Source organism: Haplochromis burtoni, unplaced genomic scaffold, assembly GCF_018398535.1.
Source record: "Haplochromis burtoni strain Fernald_Lab_line unplaced genomic scaffold, NCSU_Asbu1 Contig_114, whole genome shotgun sequence".
Classification (NCBI taxonomy): Eukaryota; Metazoa; Chordata; class Actinopteri; order Cichliformes; family Cichlidae; genus Haplochromis; species Haplochromis burtoni.
In genome coordinates this window covers 258,476-279,009 of record NW_024582475.1, presented here as the reverse complement: position 1 = coordinate 279,009, position 20,534 = coordinate 258,476, and the positions used below count along the sequence as shown (strand labels likewise).

Here is a 20,534-nt window from a genome sequence, read left to right as displayed (position 1 = left end):
TTTTTGTAATCGTGGCATCACCTTCTCAGACATTTTCAAATTAGAGTATCTGTTTGCCAAACTTTCTAAGGAGTTTTAAAGTATTACATCTGACAGTTTTCATTGTCTTACAGCTCCTTTTTTTTCACAGCACCCAGCAATAATTACTGACTTGTGTTTGTCCTCATATACTGCCAGCTCATATATTGCCAGCTCATCCCACCTTCTAGCACAGCTGATTAAACCCAGCTGCAACAAGCTTGTGCCATCTTAGACTTGCCAGATTCTTGTAGCAGAACTAAAAGGACAGTTAGCTATTTAAAAATGAAACTCAATTAGCCTTTTATTGCTGGACAAAGATTAAGGCTAAGCACAAATTCTTTACACAGTATAGGATTTTGTGAAAAGTGCATCCTTTGAAAAGTTCACACACTATTTTGGATTTTTTTCTAAAACGAATCTGCAGCTCCAACAAAGGCCTGGGAAAAGTTTCAGGAAGCTGGTCTTTAGTTTTTTGTGTAAACGGAGAAGCAAACAGTCAAACAAATGGTGCATCTCTTTCCACCACCTTTATCCTGCTATGTTGTTCTGGATTTATAGTCTTCAAATTCATCCACATTAGTCATGGGTGAACCCCTGGATTGACTCTTCAATAAAGGAGGCGGTCGTCCTGCGTTTCCGCCATGTTTCTAAGGCTTCTTAATCTACTCTAAGATCTGTGACCTGACAATTATCTTTCTTTTCTTTTTTTTTAACTGAGGCCAGGCTGATCCTGTTGGGTCCTGTCATGTCTGATTCTGCTCATCTGCAGACACCCTCAAGGATAGAAAGGAGGGATCTGACGTCACTACAGACAACATAGACAGAAAAAGCTCTTTCTTCACCTTGTGCTGCAGAGGAGGTGTATTTTGGTCAGAGTGCCTCATGGTGTCAAAGACGTCACAGTCTCAGGGGTGTGAACTGCGAGCAGAGTGAAGTTCTCTAAGTCACTGTCAGAACATCCACTCATCCACACTGATGTACCCACATACTCTGACGAGCCCAAACCTCTGACAGATGCAGCTATGAAACAGTCTGTGATGAATTCGTAGTGGAAAACTCAGTTTTTCACAGAAATTCATTTAACCCCATATCAATATTTGCTTTTACCTTATTCTGAGAAGGATAAAGATACTCCTACAAAAGTAAAACACTGTACATGATACTAAAGATTAGAAAAGATATTTAAGACACGATTACCTCAGTGTAATGATAGGTAGGCCATATTCCTGGACTTCTATTGATGGCTGTATTTTTCTGTTGTCTTTCATTAGATAACTTATGGCAGGAAGAGTTTCTGCTCTCTACCCAGTGGGAGGCAAGACACACTGTTAAGCTTTTGATTTGGTGGTGTTAAGAGAGGTGTGACAGATCCTACCAAAACATCAATTTTGCCACTAATTACTTTTGTAGTTAGTGAGGCAGCTACACAGAATTTGAAACTCCACCTGAAACTGCACCTAATGAAATTCTCCTAACACTTGTTGATTTAGAGGGCGAAAGGAAAGAAAGCCACGAAACACGAGGGGAAAGTGAGAGTTTTTTGCGAGCGTTCGCCTTTCACATTTTTAACCATGTTAACAAAACTGTCATCCGTAGCTATATATCATGACCACTTTTTACTGACAGACCATTAAGGTGCCTCCTGTTCCAGTATCCAATTAAAGGCTTCACAACAACTACTAATAAGTGGAGTGTAGAGTTGATAAGCAACCAATTCTGAAGCTTCAAGCCCTCTGCTTCATTAGGAGGATGTTGAGCTAAAATAGAAAATTCAACACGGCGGACATCAAAGTGCCCACTCTGCAAAATGAGTAACAAACTCCTTATTAGATATGCACCAATCTCCTAGGATACAGCCAACGTACACAATGATCACCCAGCAAAATTGTTGCCTGTATAATGCTCTTGAATAATGCTCAACTCAATTACTGCTTGCCAGAAGGGCAGGTGTTGGTTTGCAATGCGAGATGAGAAAGAACAGAAGGACTGGTGAAGGAGAAGGAGGCAGAGGAGGAGTGGAACCATTTCAAGATTTCAACTATGAGAAAGTAGCACTTTTCAATATGAAAAGATCAAAGTGTCTGAAAATGTGTTATACTTCACGGGCTATAATCATGAGTGGACGAGGGGAAAGAAAAAAAAAATCACTCGCAGCATATGTGAGGGGTGGCAGGTTTTTAAGCTGCACTGGAGGCATTTCCTTAAATCTGCCAAGGTAGGAGGGAGACAAGGAGCAGTCCAGTCCAAAGCTGCAGCAGGGTTCGTGCGAGTTAATGCTGTCGCAGCCCACACATTCGCTTGATACAATCGCTGAGACACCAAATGCCATGAGAATGTCAAACTCAGTCTTTAAAGAGACAACCACCACAGAGCTAGAAGCACAACATCAGCACAACAACAGGCGATATATGTGCTAGAAAAAAACACACATGCAGGCTTCAGTGTCTAAATGCAAATTGAGTTATCAGGAAGGAATGGATAAGTGAGATATAGTATATATAACTTATATATATATATATATATATATTATATATATATATATAGTAATAATATATATATATAGTATATATAGTTTTAAAAAAACATATATAGATTTATGGGATTTATGGGTTTATTTTAGAAAAGGCAAATCTTATTCAGAATTTCTGTGTTCAGACCGTGGATGTAATTGTTATGGCAGAATTGTTGTGACTTTGGGCTTAATTGAAATTTCTGTAGAGGCAGCTCTCCAATCGTATCTGTATCCTTTATGTCATTTCCTTTATTGTTTATGTGTCCATATGCAAAATGTGATGCGTTCATCTGCAGCTGGCTAACTTAGTCTTCCACAAAGACTAAAAACAGGATCAAACAGCTACACAAATCAAAGTGCGAAAACAGCAAATCAACAGTTTTGGAGGGTGTTATGTATCAGACTATTTCTTGGCTGAGCAGTTTCCCAGCAACCAGTGGTGACTCCGGGAGATTATTGTTCCCAACCAAGTATTCCCAATAAAACAGCAGTTTGCTTTTTTTTTTTTTTTTTTTTACAATTAGGTATTTGTAAAGAAACTAGCAGCTTCTCAGATGTGACGTTTGTTGCCACTGGAGAGCGCCAGGTAAACTGTGTTCAGTTAATTATTTATTTACATAATTAACAGGCTGTTATGGGGGTCCAGGAATTTTCTTTGACTCCCATAACAGCCATAATATCCCGGTCTCCTTAAGTGCTTTCCCCATTTCCCCAATTATCCAAAACAATTCACACCCTAATGCTAACCTTAAATTTAACTCACGTTATAGTTGGCATTAGTTGGCTAATGCTAGTGTTTAAGATTACTTATGTATACATAAAAAGATATAATGTTCTTCAAGTGATGTGCTTAAAAGCAGTCCAATCAGATTCTCTTGAACAATCTGGGTTCATCCATCCATCCATCCATTCGCTTCCGCTTATCCTTTTCAGGGTCGCGGGGGGCGCTGGAGCCTATCCCAGCTGTCATAGGGCGAGAGGCAGGGTACACCCTGGACAGGTCGCCAGTCTGTCGCAGGGCCAACACACAGGGACAGACAACCATTCCACTCACATTCACTCGCACATTCACACCTAGTGACAATTTGGATTATCAATTAACCTATCCCCACAAGCTGCATGTCTTTGGACGGTGGGAGGAAGCCGGAGTACCCGGAGAGAACCCACGCAAACACGGGGAGAACATGCAAACTCCACACAGAAAGACCCCGGCCTGATGGTGGAATTGAACTCAGGACCTTCTTGCTGTGCGGCAACAGTGCTAACCACCGTGCCACCGTGCTGCCCCACACATATTTCTTGCCTAGCAGCTTGTCAGTAACACAGTAAAGCATGCCCTGCTTTATCCTTGTTTTTGCTTTGTTGTTCTTGTTGTTATTTTAATGTAATGTGACCATATTTATGTACAAGAAGAAAACCAGTGACTGAGATCAGGAATTTGTTTACCGAGGTCACAGATATGGCAGCTCAGTAGCTCTGCTAGAAGTCAGAGAAAGTGCAGGTTAAATGCGTTGGCTAGTTCCAGCCATCTTTTATATACAGTGTATGGTTATGAGACATTTGTAACCTGTTTACAGTCTATGTGCTGAACTCATGAAAGTGATGAAATTATAAAAGACACTTTAAACAGAATAAATGTAACTTTAACAACACTTAAGAATATTTATTTGTTAAAATTACATATCTTTGCCACAATACCAAGATTTGCTCAATTATTTAAATTAGTGTTCTGCAATGAGTTGTCACCTGACATTTCAGAGGAGGATGAAAATTAAACAGTAATCACAGCAAAGAATAAATATGTGCTGACATGTTGCACTATATATTTTTTAGACTTTCCTGTATCACTTGGCTGTATCTGACTTTCAAATTTTACTGGCTTTGACAACAGCAACTTTCTTTTTCAGTGCAATAAAAAAAAACTGAGCATATTTCTATTTGCAGTTTACAAAAACAATTTCCTTTCTTGTTTTCTCAAAACTGAGGCATTATTTGAAATTAAGGTTAGACATGAAGTGCTCTGTTCTTCCCATATCCTGGAAAAATTGTGATCAGACTCTAAATTTGAAAACTGCTGATAACTTTTATGTGTCGTTTGTCAGAATATATAAATAGTTTTTGAGCTACTGTAGTCTGATGAGTAAAAAATGTCACAATTCAGACAGAAGAAAAGGTTATATTTAGAACGGAGGGGAGGGAGAGCAGCAGCTGTGGTGTAAGATATCTGAAAATGGAAAGTGCTCCCAGGGGTGATGGCGCTTATTCTCTTCACTTTAATTATTTATTTCTCCTCTATATACTGCAGACGACAGCATCATCGGGGCAAAGATCACCCTCTGTGAGGGCCACTGACGTCCTTTTGGCTCCCAGTGATAATGAATGTGTCTAAACTAGTCAGTTTTGGCCTTTGATCCTTGGATCATCATGATTCTCTGAAGTCTGTCTATAATACAGACCCATATAATTTTTACTCAACAGTATAAAATGTGAAATATACATAATAGCATCTGAATAACAATTTCAGTTTGTGTTTGACAAAAAAAACAAACTTCTTAGAACTTCCTATTCTTAGAATCAAGTTTGACACTTAGAAGAACAGTTTTTACTCATCTACATATAAACCAATATTTTACACAACTCTTTTAGTCATTTCTGGTGAAGAAATGACAATATTTAGCCAGACTGTTAATGCCTCTTGAACAGGAGGAGCATACTCTTTTGAGGTGGTGACTACAGCATGAGCTGCTTTATGAAACTGCCTTCTCCATGTGCCTTGTAAACAACACTTCCTTTGGGACTGAGAAGGCAATCACAGGTGAGAAATCACTGCCAACATTGACAGCTGAAGTCCTGAGACGTCAAGCCTTTGGATAGGTAATAAAGTGATTAGTCTTAGAGTCAGAAAAAAAGAAAAGAAAAAAAGGAGCAGGGGTCAAAGGATTAATGATTGATTGTGGTGGTGGTGACTTACTCATGAGTGGAAAATAGATCCAAAAATAACTGCATAAAAAATGCCATATAATCCTGTCTGTCCGTGGAGGAATGTGTCTGATTTACCTGTTCTTTGCAGGGCTGAGAACATCACTGTTCTCATTAGAAACTGCTTCTGTGCTGTCTCATAGCAACCTAAAAATAGAAATGTCCCTATTAGGCTGTATAGCTGCAATGGCTGCTACAAGTTTTGGCTTCTTTAATTGTACTGTAAATATATAGGTGCAAAATATTTTTGCTCTCTCTCATAATTTGTTGCGTACATGACAATGAGAGAAAGAAGCGCTGCAGATATGCATAAACATTAAATATTAACTAATGCTTTGTATCAAAGTGTCACTGCTTAAAAATATGATTTCTGCTTTTTTTTTTTTTTAATAAAAATAAGAAAAGAAAGATAGCTGATGAATATATCCTATTGGAATTCCCTGCAAGAAGCAGCGTGATGGTGGTCCAGGCACATTTTACAACTGAATTGTTTTCTCTGTGCCCTTTCATACATGGCAGACAGACAACCTGCCTTTATTCCTGTTCCACCCTGCAGAAAGATTAAATCGTATTTATAGCGCAGACTTACTATCTGAAGAAAATTCAAAAAGCAGCCTAAGCACTAGGCTCTAGGAGAAAAAGCAGCCTTCTCATCTTCATCACGTGTAGGCCAAACTGTGCCCACCGTTTTCATTTTCATACTGCTCTTTTGACATAATTAAAATAACACGCGCGCGCAGATCATTTGCATGTCTTTAGGAGGCAGCACTCGTTTTGTTTGTGTCCAGCAGATATAAAGACCGAGACAGAGGTTTTTCATCAGACGCAATTTATTTTGGTCGACTCTGACGTCAAGAGAATACACGTTTCATTCAACCAGCAAGAAAGTAAGTTATTTATAACCCGCAGCATCTCCAGGTTGTGATCCTTGAGTGCGCAGTGAAAGGAATACTCCCCATTGGACTGATGTGGTGTGCCTCCATAACAAAAGCCACACAGCTCATGCGTTATGGTGCCAGAGAGGCACGGCACACTGTAACCTAAACCAAGACGCATTGATGGGAACAGTCACGGCTGCAAAACAAAAAAGAAAATAGGATTATTGTGGAGAACTTCAACAAACTTTCTGTTTTGAATCTTTAATTTCGCCCTCGCAGATGGCAGAGCACTGGTTACTTTGAACATGGAAAATCTCCTCTTTGACCAGGTAAGGAAACAACTGTCACACAAACAATATTACACGTGAAGGTTAATTAATTCAACTTTACCTCGCTATCTTGTATCGGTGAAGGCGGAGGCTGTTAAATTAGATCGACAGCTTGTGTTGCATGTGAAATCAAATGTATGTCTAATGTTGGCAAATTAATATTCAAACTGCAGATAAAATGTTTACATTTGGGATTTGAAGCAGAATAAGACGACGAACACCGCAACGTGTAATGGAGCGCGTCTTTCGAGCCAAGTTACCCAAAATGAGAACCGCGGACAGCGACTCTTTGAGCTTAGCTTGACGTTATTTAATGTCGCCAGTTAAAAAGCTTGAACAGATGTTTGGATCACTATTTGAAATTTATATAACAAACATCGCATTTACGCGCAGTCTCTCGTATATTCGTCCCAGAAAGGAGGAAAAATGATGTTTATGCTTACTTGTAGTGAATACTGGAGGCTTTTGTGTCAGTATCAGTATGTTGGGTGGGGGGTGGGGGGCACTGCTGTCTAGATAGAGGTTTAAAAAAAAAAAATCAACTTTGATTATGACATCATGACACATCTATCAGTAGTGTTTATGACTCTAACAGGTGTGTTACCACGCTGACTTCTGCATGGATATACGTGATCTTTGAGGACGTGCATGAGCATTTTAGGAAAACTGCCAATTTTTTGTACAACACTGATTCAATTTCAATAATTAAACAAACAATATATCCACTATATTTCACAGATCTATAAGAGTAAGTTTTATTTTTATTTTCTTTAGGTTGTAACAGACTGCCACCTGCTGGCAGTGATAACAAATAGAAAAGCAGACAAACAAAGTGGGTATTAATCACTCATTTTACTATGTAAGCTGAACTAATTCCACAAATTTGTTCAAAGGGCTGCGAGCTGTGAGTTCAGTACTGAGAAGATCTGTGATTGGCTGGGTAATGGCAGATATTCTGGAACTGCGGACAGATGGAAACTCACTCCTGAAGGCAGTGTGGCTCAGACGCTTGAGACTCACCAGGCTCTTGTTGGAAGGAGGTGCCTACATCAACGAGAGCAATGAACGTGGGGAAACACCTCTCATGGTGGCCTGCATGTCCACACACACCGACCAGCAGAGTGTAAGTAAGGCAAAGCTCGTAAAATATCTGCTGGACAACCAAGCGGACCCCAACATACAGGACAAAGGAGGTCGGACAGCTTTAATGCACGCCTGCATTCACAAGGCTGGACACAAAGTGGTGGATCACCTACTTAGCAACGGTGCTGATCCCAGCCTGGAAGACAGGAGCGGGGCCTCAGCGCTGGTCTACGCCATAAACGCAGATGACAAGGAGACACTTAAACTGCTCTTGGATGCATGCAAAGCTAAAGGCAAGGAGGTGATCATAATCACCACAGACAAGTCACCATCTGGCACTAAGACTACCAAACAGTATCTAAATGTCCCTCCATCACCAGAGCTGGTTGAGAGATCTTCCCCGGCGTACTGCACCTCTCCCTCTGATATTAATGTCACAGCATCGCCCTCACCTGAGCAAGAGCAACAAAACACAGTCTTCAGTTTCCAGACAAAGCTAAAAACCTCCAGCTCAGCTTCGAAACTTGCCAATGGGCCCACGTCGCCGACGCGGCGGCCTGCAAACCCCAAACGTGCACGTTTGCCTCAGCTGAAGCGGCTGCAATCAGAGCCTTGGGGGTTGATTGCACCCTCTGTCCTGGCTGCTGCTGCCGCCGCCACCCATGATGAGAGTAAGAAAGCTAGTTCTGATGAGGATGTTGTTGCAGGGGTAAACGGACTCTCTCTGAGTAAGAGGTCGGCTTTATCTCGACAGAACAGTGTAGACGGGAAGGACAGCTTATTCCCACTAGTGGGAGAACAGCCCTGCAAAATGACCACCTCATTATCAGTTCCTCCAACATCTAAACCATCATATGAGAGAACGCTAGGCCAACACCAGCCACTGGCACGCCGCAGCACGGTGCCTACAGAGCAGGAGAGCAGCAGCTGCAGCAGTGGACTAGCCAGTCTGAGAGACACAATGCATAGGAGACACCTGGGGAATGATCACTATGACTCAGACTCACAGCTCTATTCAGACTCTGCCATGTTAGATTCTCCTAAGGTCCCGGTGGAGCGCAGGAAACTAAACACCTCTCCACTTGTGATGTTAACCAGCTCCAGAGAATCTCTAGACAGCAATGCCAGCACATCCTCTCCCAGCACAGCACGCAGGCGTGCACCTGGCCTCCTGGAGAGAAGAGGCTCAGGCACACTTCTGCTGGATCACATCTCCCACACCAGGCCTGGCCACCTCCCCCCTCTTAACATAAACCCAAACCCTCCCATTCCCGATATCGGGGCTAGTAACAAACCCTCCTCACCTCTGGCCACAGGTATTAGATCTATAGCTCCAGTAGCACCAAACACACCAAAGAGAGGTGGCCTCAAGTTGAAGAAGAAACTTGTGAGAAGGCACTCTATGCAAGTGGAACAGATGAAACAGCTTTCTGATTTTGAAGAGCATTAGTTAGTTATGAAGTTTATGCAGCAAATATTGTGGAAGTAGAGATGTTAACACCATAGATTGTGAGGAAGTACGTCCATAGTCTACACGAGTCATTTGTGTCATTTGTGTAGACTCAGAGCCATCTAGTTGTTGAATTATGTGTAATTAAAAAATATAGATAGAATATATAGATACATTAAAACTGAGCAATATAGGTAGATTTCCTCCCCGTGTCACACTCAACCTTAAGGATAACTATCTTTTGACTTCACAACATCTGCTGTATATGTTTTACAGTTTTGAATGTAAATGCCAAGATATGGTACTTTTCCTCTGAACTAGCTGATCATGTAACATTAAAGGAACACACAGGGTACATTTGTAGCTGGTGGCAGATAGGGTGCACTTTGTGCATATGTAATTAGCACCATAATGGACATTCTGTCTCACGAAAAAAAAGAAAAAAAGAAAAAAAAAAGTGATGCATTTGTCTGAGATGTAGCTTTGGATAAGATGAAATTGGACTGTTTGTAGCAATTCTGTACAAAGTGCCTTTAAAAAGAAACCGAAAAAAGTGATGAGCAGATACAAATTTTGTATAAAGAAAACTTTAATTCATGGTGATGTAACCAACATGTGTTTTGTCTCAGCACTGCTGGTCTCACATGGATCAAAATGAAGACTCGTGATGAATACATAGGATGTGGATAAACAGTATGCCTTAAAAGACAGGTATAACAATGGGCTATGTATAAGAGCACTTTAATGCCCACGAGAAAGAAATTGAATACCACTATTAGCAGTGTTACAAAAAGCTAAAGCACATTCATATATAATTCTTATATGATAAACCCAAGCAACAATAAATGACATTTTAACCCTTAGTCCACACAGATATTGGTGAAACCCATCAATTAAAATGTCATTTCAAGCTAAAGGCAATCAATGCTAAAGATCATACAGCTTCCATGTAACTGACCTGTGAAGCATTGCTTCTGTTTAAGAAAAAACTTAATTTAATTCATAGTATTTTTCCAATTAGTTTGTTGTATATTCTAAATAAATGTCTATCACTTGTGAATTTCTGTCTTTTGTTCATTTGTTGTCCTTAAGCAGGAGCTCAGCTGCTACTAGCCGCGCAGATGTTCACTAGAAAGAGTACCAGTTCTTTCCTCAGGCCACCTGGCAGTCCAGTGGCACCGTGATGATGACAATCATCATCAAAATCATCATCATCGTCGCTGTGACTATGTCAGACCGACCACAGAGGCACTCAGCTCCCACAGCTTCTTGGCAGCTTCATCATCCAGACCCTGAGGGGCTGCTGTTTTAGGGGCGCAGTCGCTGTAATCAGTGCAGACTTTAGTGTTAAACACACAACTTGATCTGTTCATACTGAGTTGATTAAGTCACAAGAACAAGTTAATCAGTCAGATAAAAAAGGCAAGATCAAATCAAATCAAAGGATAATTTACAAGGCAACAATGTCTTAATATTTTATACTGTTTTCTTAAAGATAATTATAGGAATTTAGATATTTATTAGTTATGTTATTACCCATATAATTTCCCATATAATTTCCAACTGACTCTTTTGGTCCAAAGACCAAAAGAGTCAGTTTTCACTTTATATACAAAAATAACATCAAGTAGAGCCAAACCGATATTTGTTATGTGGCGATATATCGGTATGGTTGACAACTAAAACCTTCAATTATGTTATAAATGTTGATGTTACACAGATATTCCACCAGATGGCACTCTGCAACTTCCCTGTTGGCATCGATAGGAGAAGTGTAAATGAGTAACCCATGACTTGTGGTGACAACTTGTGGTGACAACATTCCAAATATGGGTATTGGTCGTAAAAGTCCAATATCAGTCAGGTTCTAGTATCAGCAGTTTAAATTAAGATTAAATCATATGCTTTGTAATTGCTAAAAAAAACTATTAAGGAAAATCTTAAAATGTTCTAATTTCAAACAAGAACACTCAGAAAACGGGACTTCCTTTAAAGGGCAAAGGCTATACTAAAACTTTGATGTTTTTATTATTATTATTATTATTATTATTATTATTATTATTATTATTATTATTATTATTATTTTATTACAACATCCTGATCTCAGCCTGTTATGGGTTCATTCTGACATCATAGGGTGTCATAGTGGAAAAAAAAAGAGGTGTGTTGTAGAGCACTCTTCATGTTCCCTTTCATATGGAACATAATACTTATTATATTGTATTTTTTTCCAAGGTCAACTTTGACCTTGGGCACCAACAATAAAGGTCAAGGTCAAATGTTTAGCCAACCCAGGTACTCATGCCCACCAAGACTTTGTATATTGTTTGAAGTTGATCCATAAAACATTGGGGGTAATATAAAGTTTTTACTGACTTTCACATTTGGTACGACATTGACTCGATTTTCACCTAAATTAAATCAGCTCGAGCTGTTGTAGACTGCTAACAAACAGACAGACAAACAAACAAACAGAACAGATTACAGACTCGCTCACATCAGGGGGAGAATTAATAAATACACAGACTGTGGAAAAACATCAAGACAATCTATTTTTAGGGAAAGATTTTAGCAAAACAGTTCTAGATGTGAGCATGGCTCTTTAGTAGATAAATGCTAAACTGTTTGTTACACAGTGCGTTAGGTACAGTGTTAGGTACACAATAAATGAATAGAATGATCTGGTCATTGTGATGTGAAGAGTTAATGGAAAGTGATCCTCATCAGGCCTCAGATACTTTAAAATGTGCTGCCAGCATTTATATATACCCTTCCATATAATTATATATATATTATATATATATAATATATATATATATATAAAAAAAATATATATTAAATATCTCTGTAAACCTGATTGCATTCTGTAATCTGTGTGTTTGGTGGATTTTAATATTTAAATATATATATATATATATATATATATATATGTATATAAGTCTCAGAGAGAGTGAGTGAAGGTAACGTGGTCCCCGTGGTAATCGGAGACTAGGTGCAGGTGACTCCCAAGCTAGGCGAGTGGCTCCAGCAGATCCCGGGAACAACATCCAGATTCTCTGTCTCAGAAGAGCGCAGTCCTAGGAACAGCTAAGATACTGCGCAGGACCCTCAAGCCCCAGGCCTCTGGTCTATCTATCTATCTATCTATCTATCTATCTATCTATCTATCTATCTATCTATCTATCTATCTATCTATCTATCTATCTATCTATCTATCTATCTATAAATATGTGTGTGTGTGTGTGAGCATGCAATCAGCTCTTGCCATTTTTAAAATCTTGAACACATGCAGCACCACTTAAATGTCAGTCATTCACTGGTAAATGCCTGATAAGATAATGTCAGCAGTAATGAAATACTGGAAATCTGCAAAAGGTGGAAAGCTGTCAGTGTATTGCAGCTGGTTGGTGGCATTTATTTTGACTGTGATTTTGTCTAGGCATTTTTTTTCTGGGCATGCACACTGACGCAGCGACCCTGCTGACATGATGATTCCTTTATTTATCATATGATCTTGACTTTCTGTCTCAAAAAGATTCCTTGTATCAAAATCTCATTTTATATTGTGCTAATCCACATTTTTATATTAGTGCTAAATTGCTACTGTAGTATGCTTACAATGTAAAAGGGGTCGCTTGTAGTTGCAAATGAGTCACTCACCAAACACCCCTCACCTCTACAAAGCCTTTAAGTCTCCTTAGATAATTGCTCTGATTTTCCAACCCACAATTCTGGTCTCATCAGCTAAGCTTTCACCTGTAGCACACAGCTATTTCCTGCATAAAAGCCTCGATGAGCCTGCTCTACACTGCTCTACCAGCCCAGAAACAAACAGATGACAGTTAATAGACCAGATTAGATGGTGTTCAGAATTTAGGATTCAGCAGCTAAAAACACAGAATTGTCCCCCAGGAGTAAGACCAGAGTTAAAATGAGAGTGAATAATTATTTAACATTCACGAAAAGGTTAAGTACACGACCCCAAATGAACGTTAATGTGTCTGCTCGTTATGTTTTAGATGTGTCCGTCTAATTCACTGGATTTCAATCAGTGTTCATGCTGACATCATTTACTGGACTTGGACAACATTTTTCATGCATAGAGGAATTATCATGCTGTGGAAAAACCCACAGCATGTTAACACATTAGGTTTTTAAACAGTTGTGTTAACTGGACTTAATTATATTCAACAAATCACAAGAACATTTATTTTACTGTACGCAGATCAACTGTGTTCCCTGTTGTCACCTTTAAAAGGCCCATTGAGAGGTTGGAGAATCCTACTAGACATGACTGACTGGCACTAAGTAGTTTCTTTATCAGTGTTATTAGAAACATTTTCTGCTTTTACTATCAGCTACTTGTAGTTTTTTAAAGTGCAAAAGCAATCCCTAACTCACGTTCCCTATCATCAAAATGAATCCAATGACTCCCGTGCAATGACGTATTCAGAGTATAATTTTGAAGAAAATAAAGAACTGGTATCAGATTCATTTCCTGTGTCTGCACATCCACTGAGGGAAGATATTGCATTAGACTGCACTGAGAAAGAAGAGTCCAGCTGTTTCATTGCTAATATGCTTCATTACACATTCACAATACCAGTCTCAGTAGAGTATGTTAGTGTTGTTCTCAATATGATCCATTTCCCCCACATGGGTGAGCCGAGCAATATCCCTTTTGGTTGTCTATCAATAAAGAGCCCATCTGTTGAATTACACAGACTGACCTGTAATAGAGTCCACTCTCATTTTGCAGGCTTTCCTCCACAGCGCAGTAGATGGTGGTCTGAGCTCCTTCTGTTGGATTCTTGATGAAAAACACGAAGGGCACATACAAAACCCTCTTCCACAGGGGCACTGTGGGCCAGAAGTGTCGGCCAAGCTCGGTGCGGATGACTCCAGGGTGGAGGCTATATGCTGTTACGCCAGTACCTGCAAAATGACAAGATGCAGGACACAAGTCATTACAAGGACATGAAATCCCATTCAATGTGTAACGACACATAGAAATATAGATATAAAACAGACGCAGCACCTTGCAGCCTGTTGGCCAGCTCTTTTGTAAAGAGGACATTAGCTAGTTTACTTTGAGCGTAGCTTCTCCAAGGCCGGTAATCTTTGTCCTGATTTATGTCATCAAAATGGATTTGACCTGTTGAGAGAAAGCACTTCATCCTTATTCACAGATGTGGTATTTAACATTAAATGAATATAAAAGGATGACATTCCTGAGAGATTTAAAAACAAAACAACTAATTCTCTTTATATGAACTAGAAAAAAAGAGGAAAAACTGCACCTCTCTCATGCGCTAAGCTGGAGACATTCACAATGCGGCTCGGCGCTGACTTCTTCAGGAGATCTAACAGACAGTTCGTTAAAAGGAAGTGGCCCAGGTGGTTCACACCAAATTGCATTTCAAAGCCATCTTCAGTCTTCCATTTTGGACAGCTCATTATGCCTAAAGGTAGGAATATCAAAGGAAATGTATTTACCGCCTGTTAAACACGAATGCACAGTCACAAAGCTGGCATAATATGCTACATCACACCATAGTGGGTCTGATGTGATTTATACATCCACCTGCATTATTGATGAGAACATCCAGGCGCTCCTCACTTGCTAGGACATCTTTGGCAAGTTGGCGTATTGACTGTAGAGATGCCAAATCCAACTTTCTGACAATCACGCTGTCATTTCCGCTTCTCTTTTTCACTTCTTCTGCAGCTTTATTAGCTCTTTCCATGTCCCTACAAGCCAGAATAACCCTTGCGCCTGCAATGCGGGAGTAAAGTCATTACACCTGAACAGATATTAGATTATAAAATTGGATATATAAATCCAGGCAAATCACCAACCTCTTCTAGCCATGTCAACAGCAGTTTCTTTGCCAATCCCAGTGTTGGCTCCAGTGATCAGGACTGTTTTTCCATCTAAGCGGGCTTTGCTGTGACACACACCACCTGCCATCCACTTCTTCAAACCAAACAGTCCCACTCCTGTAAAAATGTCCGCACAGTGACAGCTCTAAATCTCCACTGATCAGAGCCATCTTCACCTTCTAGAAAAGGAAACCCCCACCCACCCAAAACAAAACACAACTGCACAGATTCAACAGATGTTTTAGGACCAAGATTTTCTCAAATATAAATTTCTGACCCCTTCTTCCACACCCTGAAGATAATACACTTGAATGAGTTTAACAGAAAAAGCCTTAAAGTGCCTTAAAATAATCTGAGAAATAATTAAAACTGCTTTTTTCTTTGTCCAAATGTGCATAAATATTTTTTAAAACATTGTCTCTCTATTTTACATAACTACAAATTGAACAAGTTTGGGTTTTGGGATGGTGATTGTGTAAAAAAGCATGTTAAAATCATTGTGAGCCTCTTTGAGTCACCAGGATTCTAAATTCTGAAATACTCACAAAATGTGGTCTGATCTTTATTTAGGTCAGAATGAGAGACAAATACAAACTCAGTAAACTAGCAAAACAGAAAAGAGATAGATTTTTATGTCTGACCACACAATGAACCCACTTACTAAAAAAACTAAGTGGGTTTCCGTGCTAATAACTTCCAGTCTTTGACTAATTAGTACAGATACTGTGGTAACTGAAAAGGGCTGGCAAACTTTCTTCCTACTGATGGCACAGGATGGCACTTTTACTCAGGTCTCATTAACACAGATAGAGTGGGCCTAAAGTTCTTGTCATTGGTATTAATTTACCATTATTTCTTTCACCGTTCTTGTTTTTTCTTTTTTAAATAATAAATTTTCTTCTTTCTCTTTTCTGTCTTGATTGGTTTTTGGCAGTGTGTCTGTGATGTTAGGTATTATGACGGAGGCCCCAAAACTAAACGGAAAGCTAAATCACGATGTGGGAAAACATTTTAGTTAAATAATAATAAAAACAAGCTTTTGAAAAAAATGCTGAAACTATTTTGTGAACATGGAAAACTAAACTAACCAAACTGCAAAAACAGAGGAAATATCCTCATTTTAGTCTTTGTTAGTTTGGTAAAAATATGTTATCACTAGGCTTACTTGATGATGTTTATAAGATTGTGAGTCCACTGTCTTCAAGAAGTGATGCTTTTTAATGGTAATAAATGAGCTGAATTGTCTAAATCTTGTCTTAAAGATATGTCCTTCATAAATTGAAACTAATAAAAACTCAAATAAAAGTCAACACTTTCAAACAATAAAAATACCGGCAAACCAGTAGACACACCTATAACATCAATTTGAGAATCCTAGGTGACTTCCTTCTCAAATTAATGACATTTTCAGAAAACTATTCCGCTAACCTTTAGGTTGAGTTCACTGAGATTTAAACTCATCCGAGGTATTTAGTAGATGCACCTATGTTATTAATTTGAAGCATTTACAAACTAAACTGAAATGAGCAAACCTACTGGAAACGAACTGAAATTAAACAGAATTAAAAGCAAAAGTCAAAACGAAATAAAAAATAAAAACAAATTAGTAACTATAAAGCTATGATAACTCTGTTTGGACCTAAAGTTTACTGGTGGAGATCTTCAGTCGTGATCTTTGAAGCAGCTAGAGTTCAAATGAAAAAATCTGGTATTATAAAACATTAAATACTGATATGCATATTATAGATTAGGATGTAAACTTACTGGCATCAAAGGTGACTGTGAAAATATCAGGTTCCCTACCTTTTTTTGTAATAAATAAAACAAGCTAGCAAACCACCTAAAAAACAAATATAAACAATATAGGCACATCAAACGTGTGAAAGCTCATTCAAACTGCACTGTAAAGCACCAGGCACACCTAGAACAGTGTGTTAGTGAATATTTAGTTAAGATGTTAATAAGCTGTAGCTTAACACTTAAACCCCCACGCAACATTATTTTGGGGGTTTAAGTGTTAACAAATTCACTTTAACTATATTCTTATAAACGTGATGCAAAATCAAAGGCACTTGTCATTTTAACGAGCACGTGGGTCCGTGCGCAAAAGGCCTACATGCTCATGCAACGTCAAGTAAACGTCACAGAGTCTGTAAAAGAGCATGAGCTAAGACAGCCATCCGTGTGCTGTTTACAGTCTACACGTATGATCAGACCATTAATGTAAATCAGTGATTAGCTATTATATGAGTTACTTTGTTTTTCTTTTAACACACAACACCTGCTTTTGTGAAAAAGAGCCTGCGTCGGGTCACTTCATACCTGCTACTGTGACCAATGCAGTAGTTTTAGGATACTGGGAAACAAATGAGCGTGCAGCCGAGGAGGTCCGCATTGTCCCTGCTGACCCTGTTACTGTTTATGAATCTGCTTCTCTTAAAGTCCGGTTGGAGAAACGCCGGCGAACTTTCCTGCAAGCGAGACCTTACTGCCTGCTACAAAGTAAACCGCGTCAATAACAGCTACATAACAAGCGGAGCCTTTGCCCAGGAAGTACCGCCCATCGCCGCCCTACACGGGAATCCTATTGGTTCATTTTTGTCAATAGTGTTAATAATATTTTTAAGCATTTTTTTTAAAGCTATTGCCAAAGAAAGCAGCTAGTAAAGTACATTTTGGCTATTTTAGAATTTTTTTTTTTTAGATTTTTAACAAATCTGAAAAAGTTCAATGCTATTAAACTAAAAACAAACAAACTCCAATATAACAAAATGCAATCAAACTGTAGTGGTATCTTTAGGATTTAGTAAAAACATCTTTGCTGAAACTATTATCATCTCACAACTTTCCATCTTCTCGTTTCATCTGCTCCCTCTAGAGGTCACCACAGTGGATCATCTGCCTCCATCTCACCCTGCCAGCATCCTCCTTTGACACCAACCTTCTACATATCTGTATCATAACAGGCTGTTAAACATCCTCTTCAATCTTGCTGCTATCTTTCTCTCTCACATCCCCTCAGACACTTGTCTCCACCGACACCCACCCTGCCCACACTCTCTTCTCCACCTCTCGTGCACTGACCACTGCCACACCAGGTATTTAAACTCATCTACTTTCACTACTTCTGCTCCTTGCATCTTTACCTTTCCACCGGTCTCCCTCTCATTCACACGCATGTATTATGTCTTACTTGAACTTTATTTCTTTTTCTCAGTGTCATTTGTGAATATCATAGTCCATGGAATCTCTTTCCTGAAAGGGTGTAAAAATCAAAAAGGGTGTAAATCAGACATGATGATCCACATCTTTCTATGGCAGTAATAAAATTTAATAATCAAATAAAAATAAATAAGGTGTAAATAAGATGGGGTTTTTTTTACACTGAATGTCAGCTGTTTTTTGTTTTGTTTTGTTTTTACAAAATACATTTTTGTTCTAAAATAAAGCCAACTGCATCTCTTAAAGCTGCATTTCCATTTCAGCTTTATTTAGGTATCATCAACTCATAAAATATGCAAGGTCAATGTATGCTGAGCTCAAGATATAATATGTGCAGTTATTATGCAGTAAAGCACAGCTGGTATGCAATAAACCACTCGTGATTTAAGCTTAATAAACAGATAAATCTATCATCTACAAGGAATACTCATAAATTGTACAGCAGATGTCGCTGTAGGCTCATCAACGCTGTCTTGGTGTATTTTTACGTGATTCTAGCAGATGAGACACATACATCACATTAGCCCTTAAACTAGGCCTATATTTCATTTCTGTTTTAGTCACAGTTGCCAGTCAAGCACAACAAAACGTGTTTTGAAGCTATATAAAACACTTAAGAATCACATGATATCCCAAACTCCTACGAGCACATTAAGAACTGTCTGTGCTGTTGAGTGAGCAGACAAAAGAGGAAACCCACCAGAAGCACCGCGATGACAGTAATAACAGCATCAGCCTACACTATCAGATCTCAATTAAAGCCTAATCAGAGCTGCAGTGGAGCAACTGACTCTGGAATAAAATTTTACTGTGTCAGATCAATAAGGCGTGCTTTCTCTGAACTTTAAAGCATAACACAATGAGTCTAGACAGGGACAATATAGAGAGATTTGACCTTGTAATTCTTGTGACACCTGAGAGTGAATGTTTTCACTGTGGAGAGCTGCGGAGTGTCTGTAAATCGTGGAAGCACAGGCCACAAAGTACATGTGAAAACCTAGAGGTGTTCTGAAGTGGCTGTATAAAGTAAGAGGATTAGCTAACAGCCACCTGACTGCAGTGACCATGCTCTTTATTGCAGCCTCTCATTGAATATGCAGGTCAAAGTTTTGTATTTCAGGGACGACTGAATGACATTCTTATTGCACTTACCTTCTCGACATTGTTATTACACACAGTTTAAGCCATGCTGCTTGGGTAAATACATTATTGTTAAGGCTTTAGAGGTTTTTTCAACCAGCGGAGGCCTGCTATAATCTGAAGAGCACTTTAGAGGTGACCTGGCTGTCTCTTTTACTGGCTCACTACTAAGCCCGTCATGTGACTCCTCTGCAGACCTATCTCCGAGTATGGTAACCTTCCCCTGCTAAAATTAGAGGGCCCTCTGCTGAGACATTGTGGAATGTATCTTTTCTGTACCCATCCTGGAGACAAATCAGGACCTTAATAAATTTTCATAATGACTGTGTTTTTACCTTATGTCGTGACTGCTAAATTACCAATGATTTGTCATGAAAATTGTCAAATAGAAAATATCAAAGATAAATCTGTTATGATTGAGTTTGTTTAAAGCATTATATATCTCAGTCATTGCGATTTGTGTTAATGACGTAGTACTTTTGCCTTAAAACCAAGCAGATTTATTCTGATTTAGTTATTAGGACATTACATTGTTGCTGATTATTTCAGTGGGTTTCCTCTAATATGAAGATATGATCCAGCATGTATTCTACATAATAAATTACAGGCCTACATTAGCTAGACCTTAATGAATATTGGGTGACTGTAAATGCGCAGAGCTTCAGAAATTAATTTAATATATTTAGAAAACAAACAGGTAATATTTCTACAATGACCATTAGATTGGAACTATTTTGTAACAACTGTAAAAAACTTTTAAACTCCGCATTAAGCTTTGAGTAAATGAGCCTGATGACTTTGTTTGGGTTATTATGGTTTGTACAGAAAAGAAAGCCCGCATATACTCAATATTTATCTTGCTTGCAGGCTGTGACCTTTGTGTGGATTACCCCGTAGTTCACCTTGATTCGGTCGGGGTTATCCGGTCTCTATAACGAGCCTCTGTGGTGTTTAACCGCCGTTTTGTTGCGGTCCCTCCTCTGGGTATGTGTGACTCTGACGTAGCACTCAGCGTCTCCCGCCGGGGAGGGGAGAAG

The 20,534-nt window shown here is 39.1% G+C and overlaps 2 protein-coding genes across 4 annotated transcripts; one reads left to right on the top strand and one right to left on the bottom strand.

Annotated features, from left to right (window-relative positions):
- Nucleotides 1-6,295: 6,295 nt before the first annotated feature.
- Nucleotides 6,296-20,495, bottom strand: LOC102296999 (retinol dehydrogenase 13). Of its 3 annotated transcripts, none has more exons than XM_005928678.3 (7): nucleotides 17,458-17,688; nucleotides 15,112-15,252; nucleotides 14,837-15,028; nucleotides 14,553-14,714; nucleotides 14,291-14,407; nucleotides 13,983-14,187; nucleotides 6,296-6,586 (listed from the first exon to the last, which is right to left on the bottom strand). In XM_005928678.3, exons 1-7 carry the CDS (start codon nucleotides 17,528-17,530, stop codon nucleotides 6,553-6,555), a joined length of 924 nt encoding a protein of 307 aa, XP_005928740.1. In that variant the 5' UTR covers nucleotides 17,531-17,688; the 3' UTR covers nucleotides 6,296-6,552. The 3 variants fall into 3 exon arrangements, with proteins under 3 accessions (XP_005928740.1, XP_005928742.1, XP_005928739.1); XM_005928680.2 differs by lacking the exons at nucleotides 6,296-6,586; nucleotides 17,458-17,688 and adding exons at nucleotides 9,824-10,575; nucleotides 20,400-20,495; XM_005928677.3 differs by lacking the exon at nucleotides 6,296-6,586 and adding an exon at nucleotides 9,824-10,575.
- Nucleotides 6,586-9,720, top strand: ankrd34c (ankyrin repeat domain 34C). The gene is made up of 2 exons (XM_005928676.3): nucleotides 6,586-6,719; nucleotides 7,613-9,720. The coding sequence occupies exon 2, from the start codon at nucleotides 7,663-7,665 to the stop codon at nucleotides 9,250-9,252; it is 1,590 nt and encodes a 529-aa protein (XP_005928738.1). The 5' UTR covers nucleotides 6,586-6,719; nucleotides 7,613-7,662; the 3' UTR covers nucleotides 9,253-9,720.
- Nucleotides 20,496-20,534: the final 39 nt, after the last annotated feature.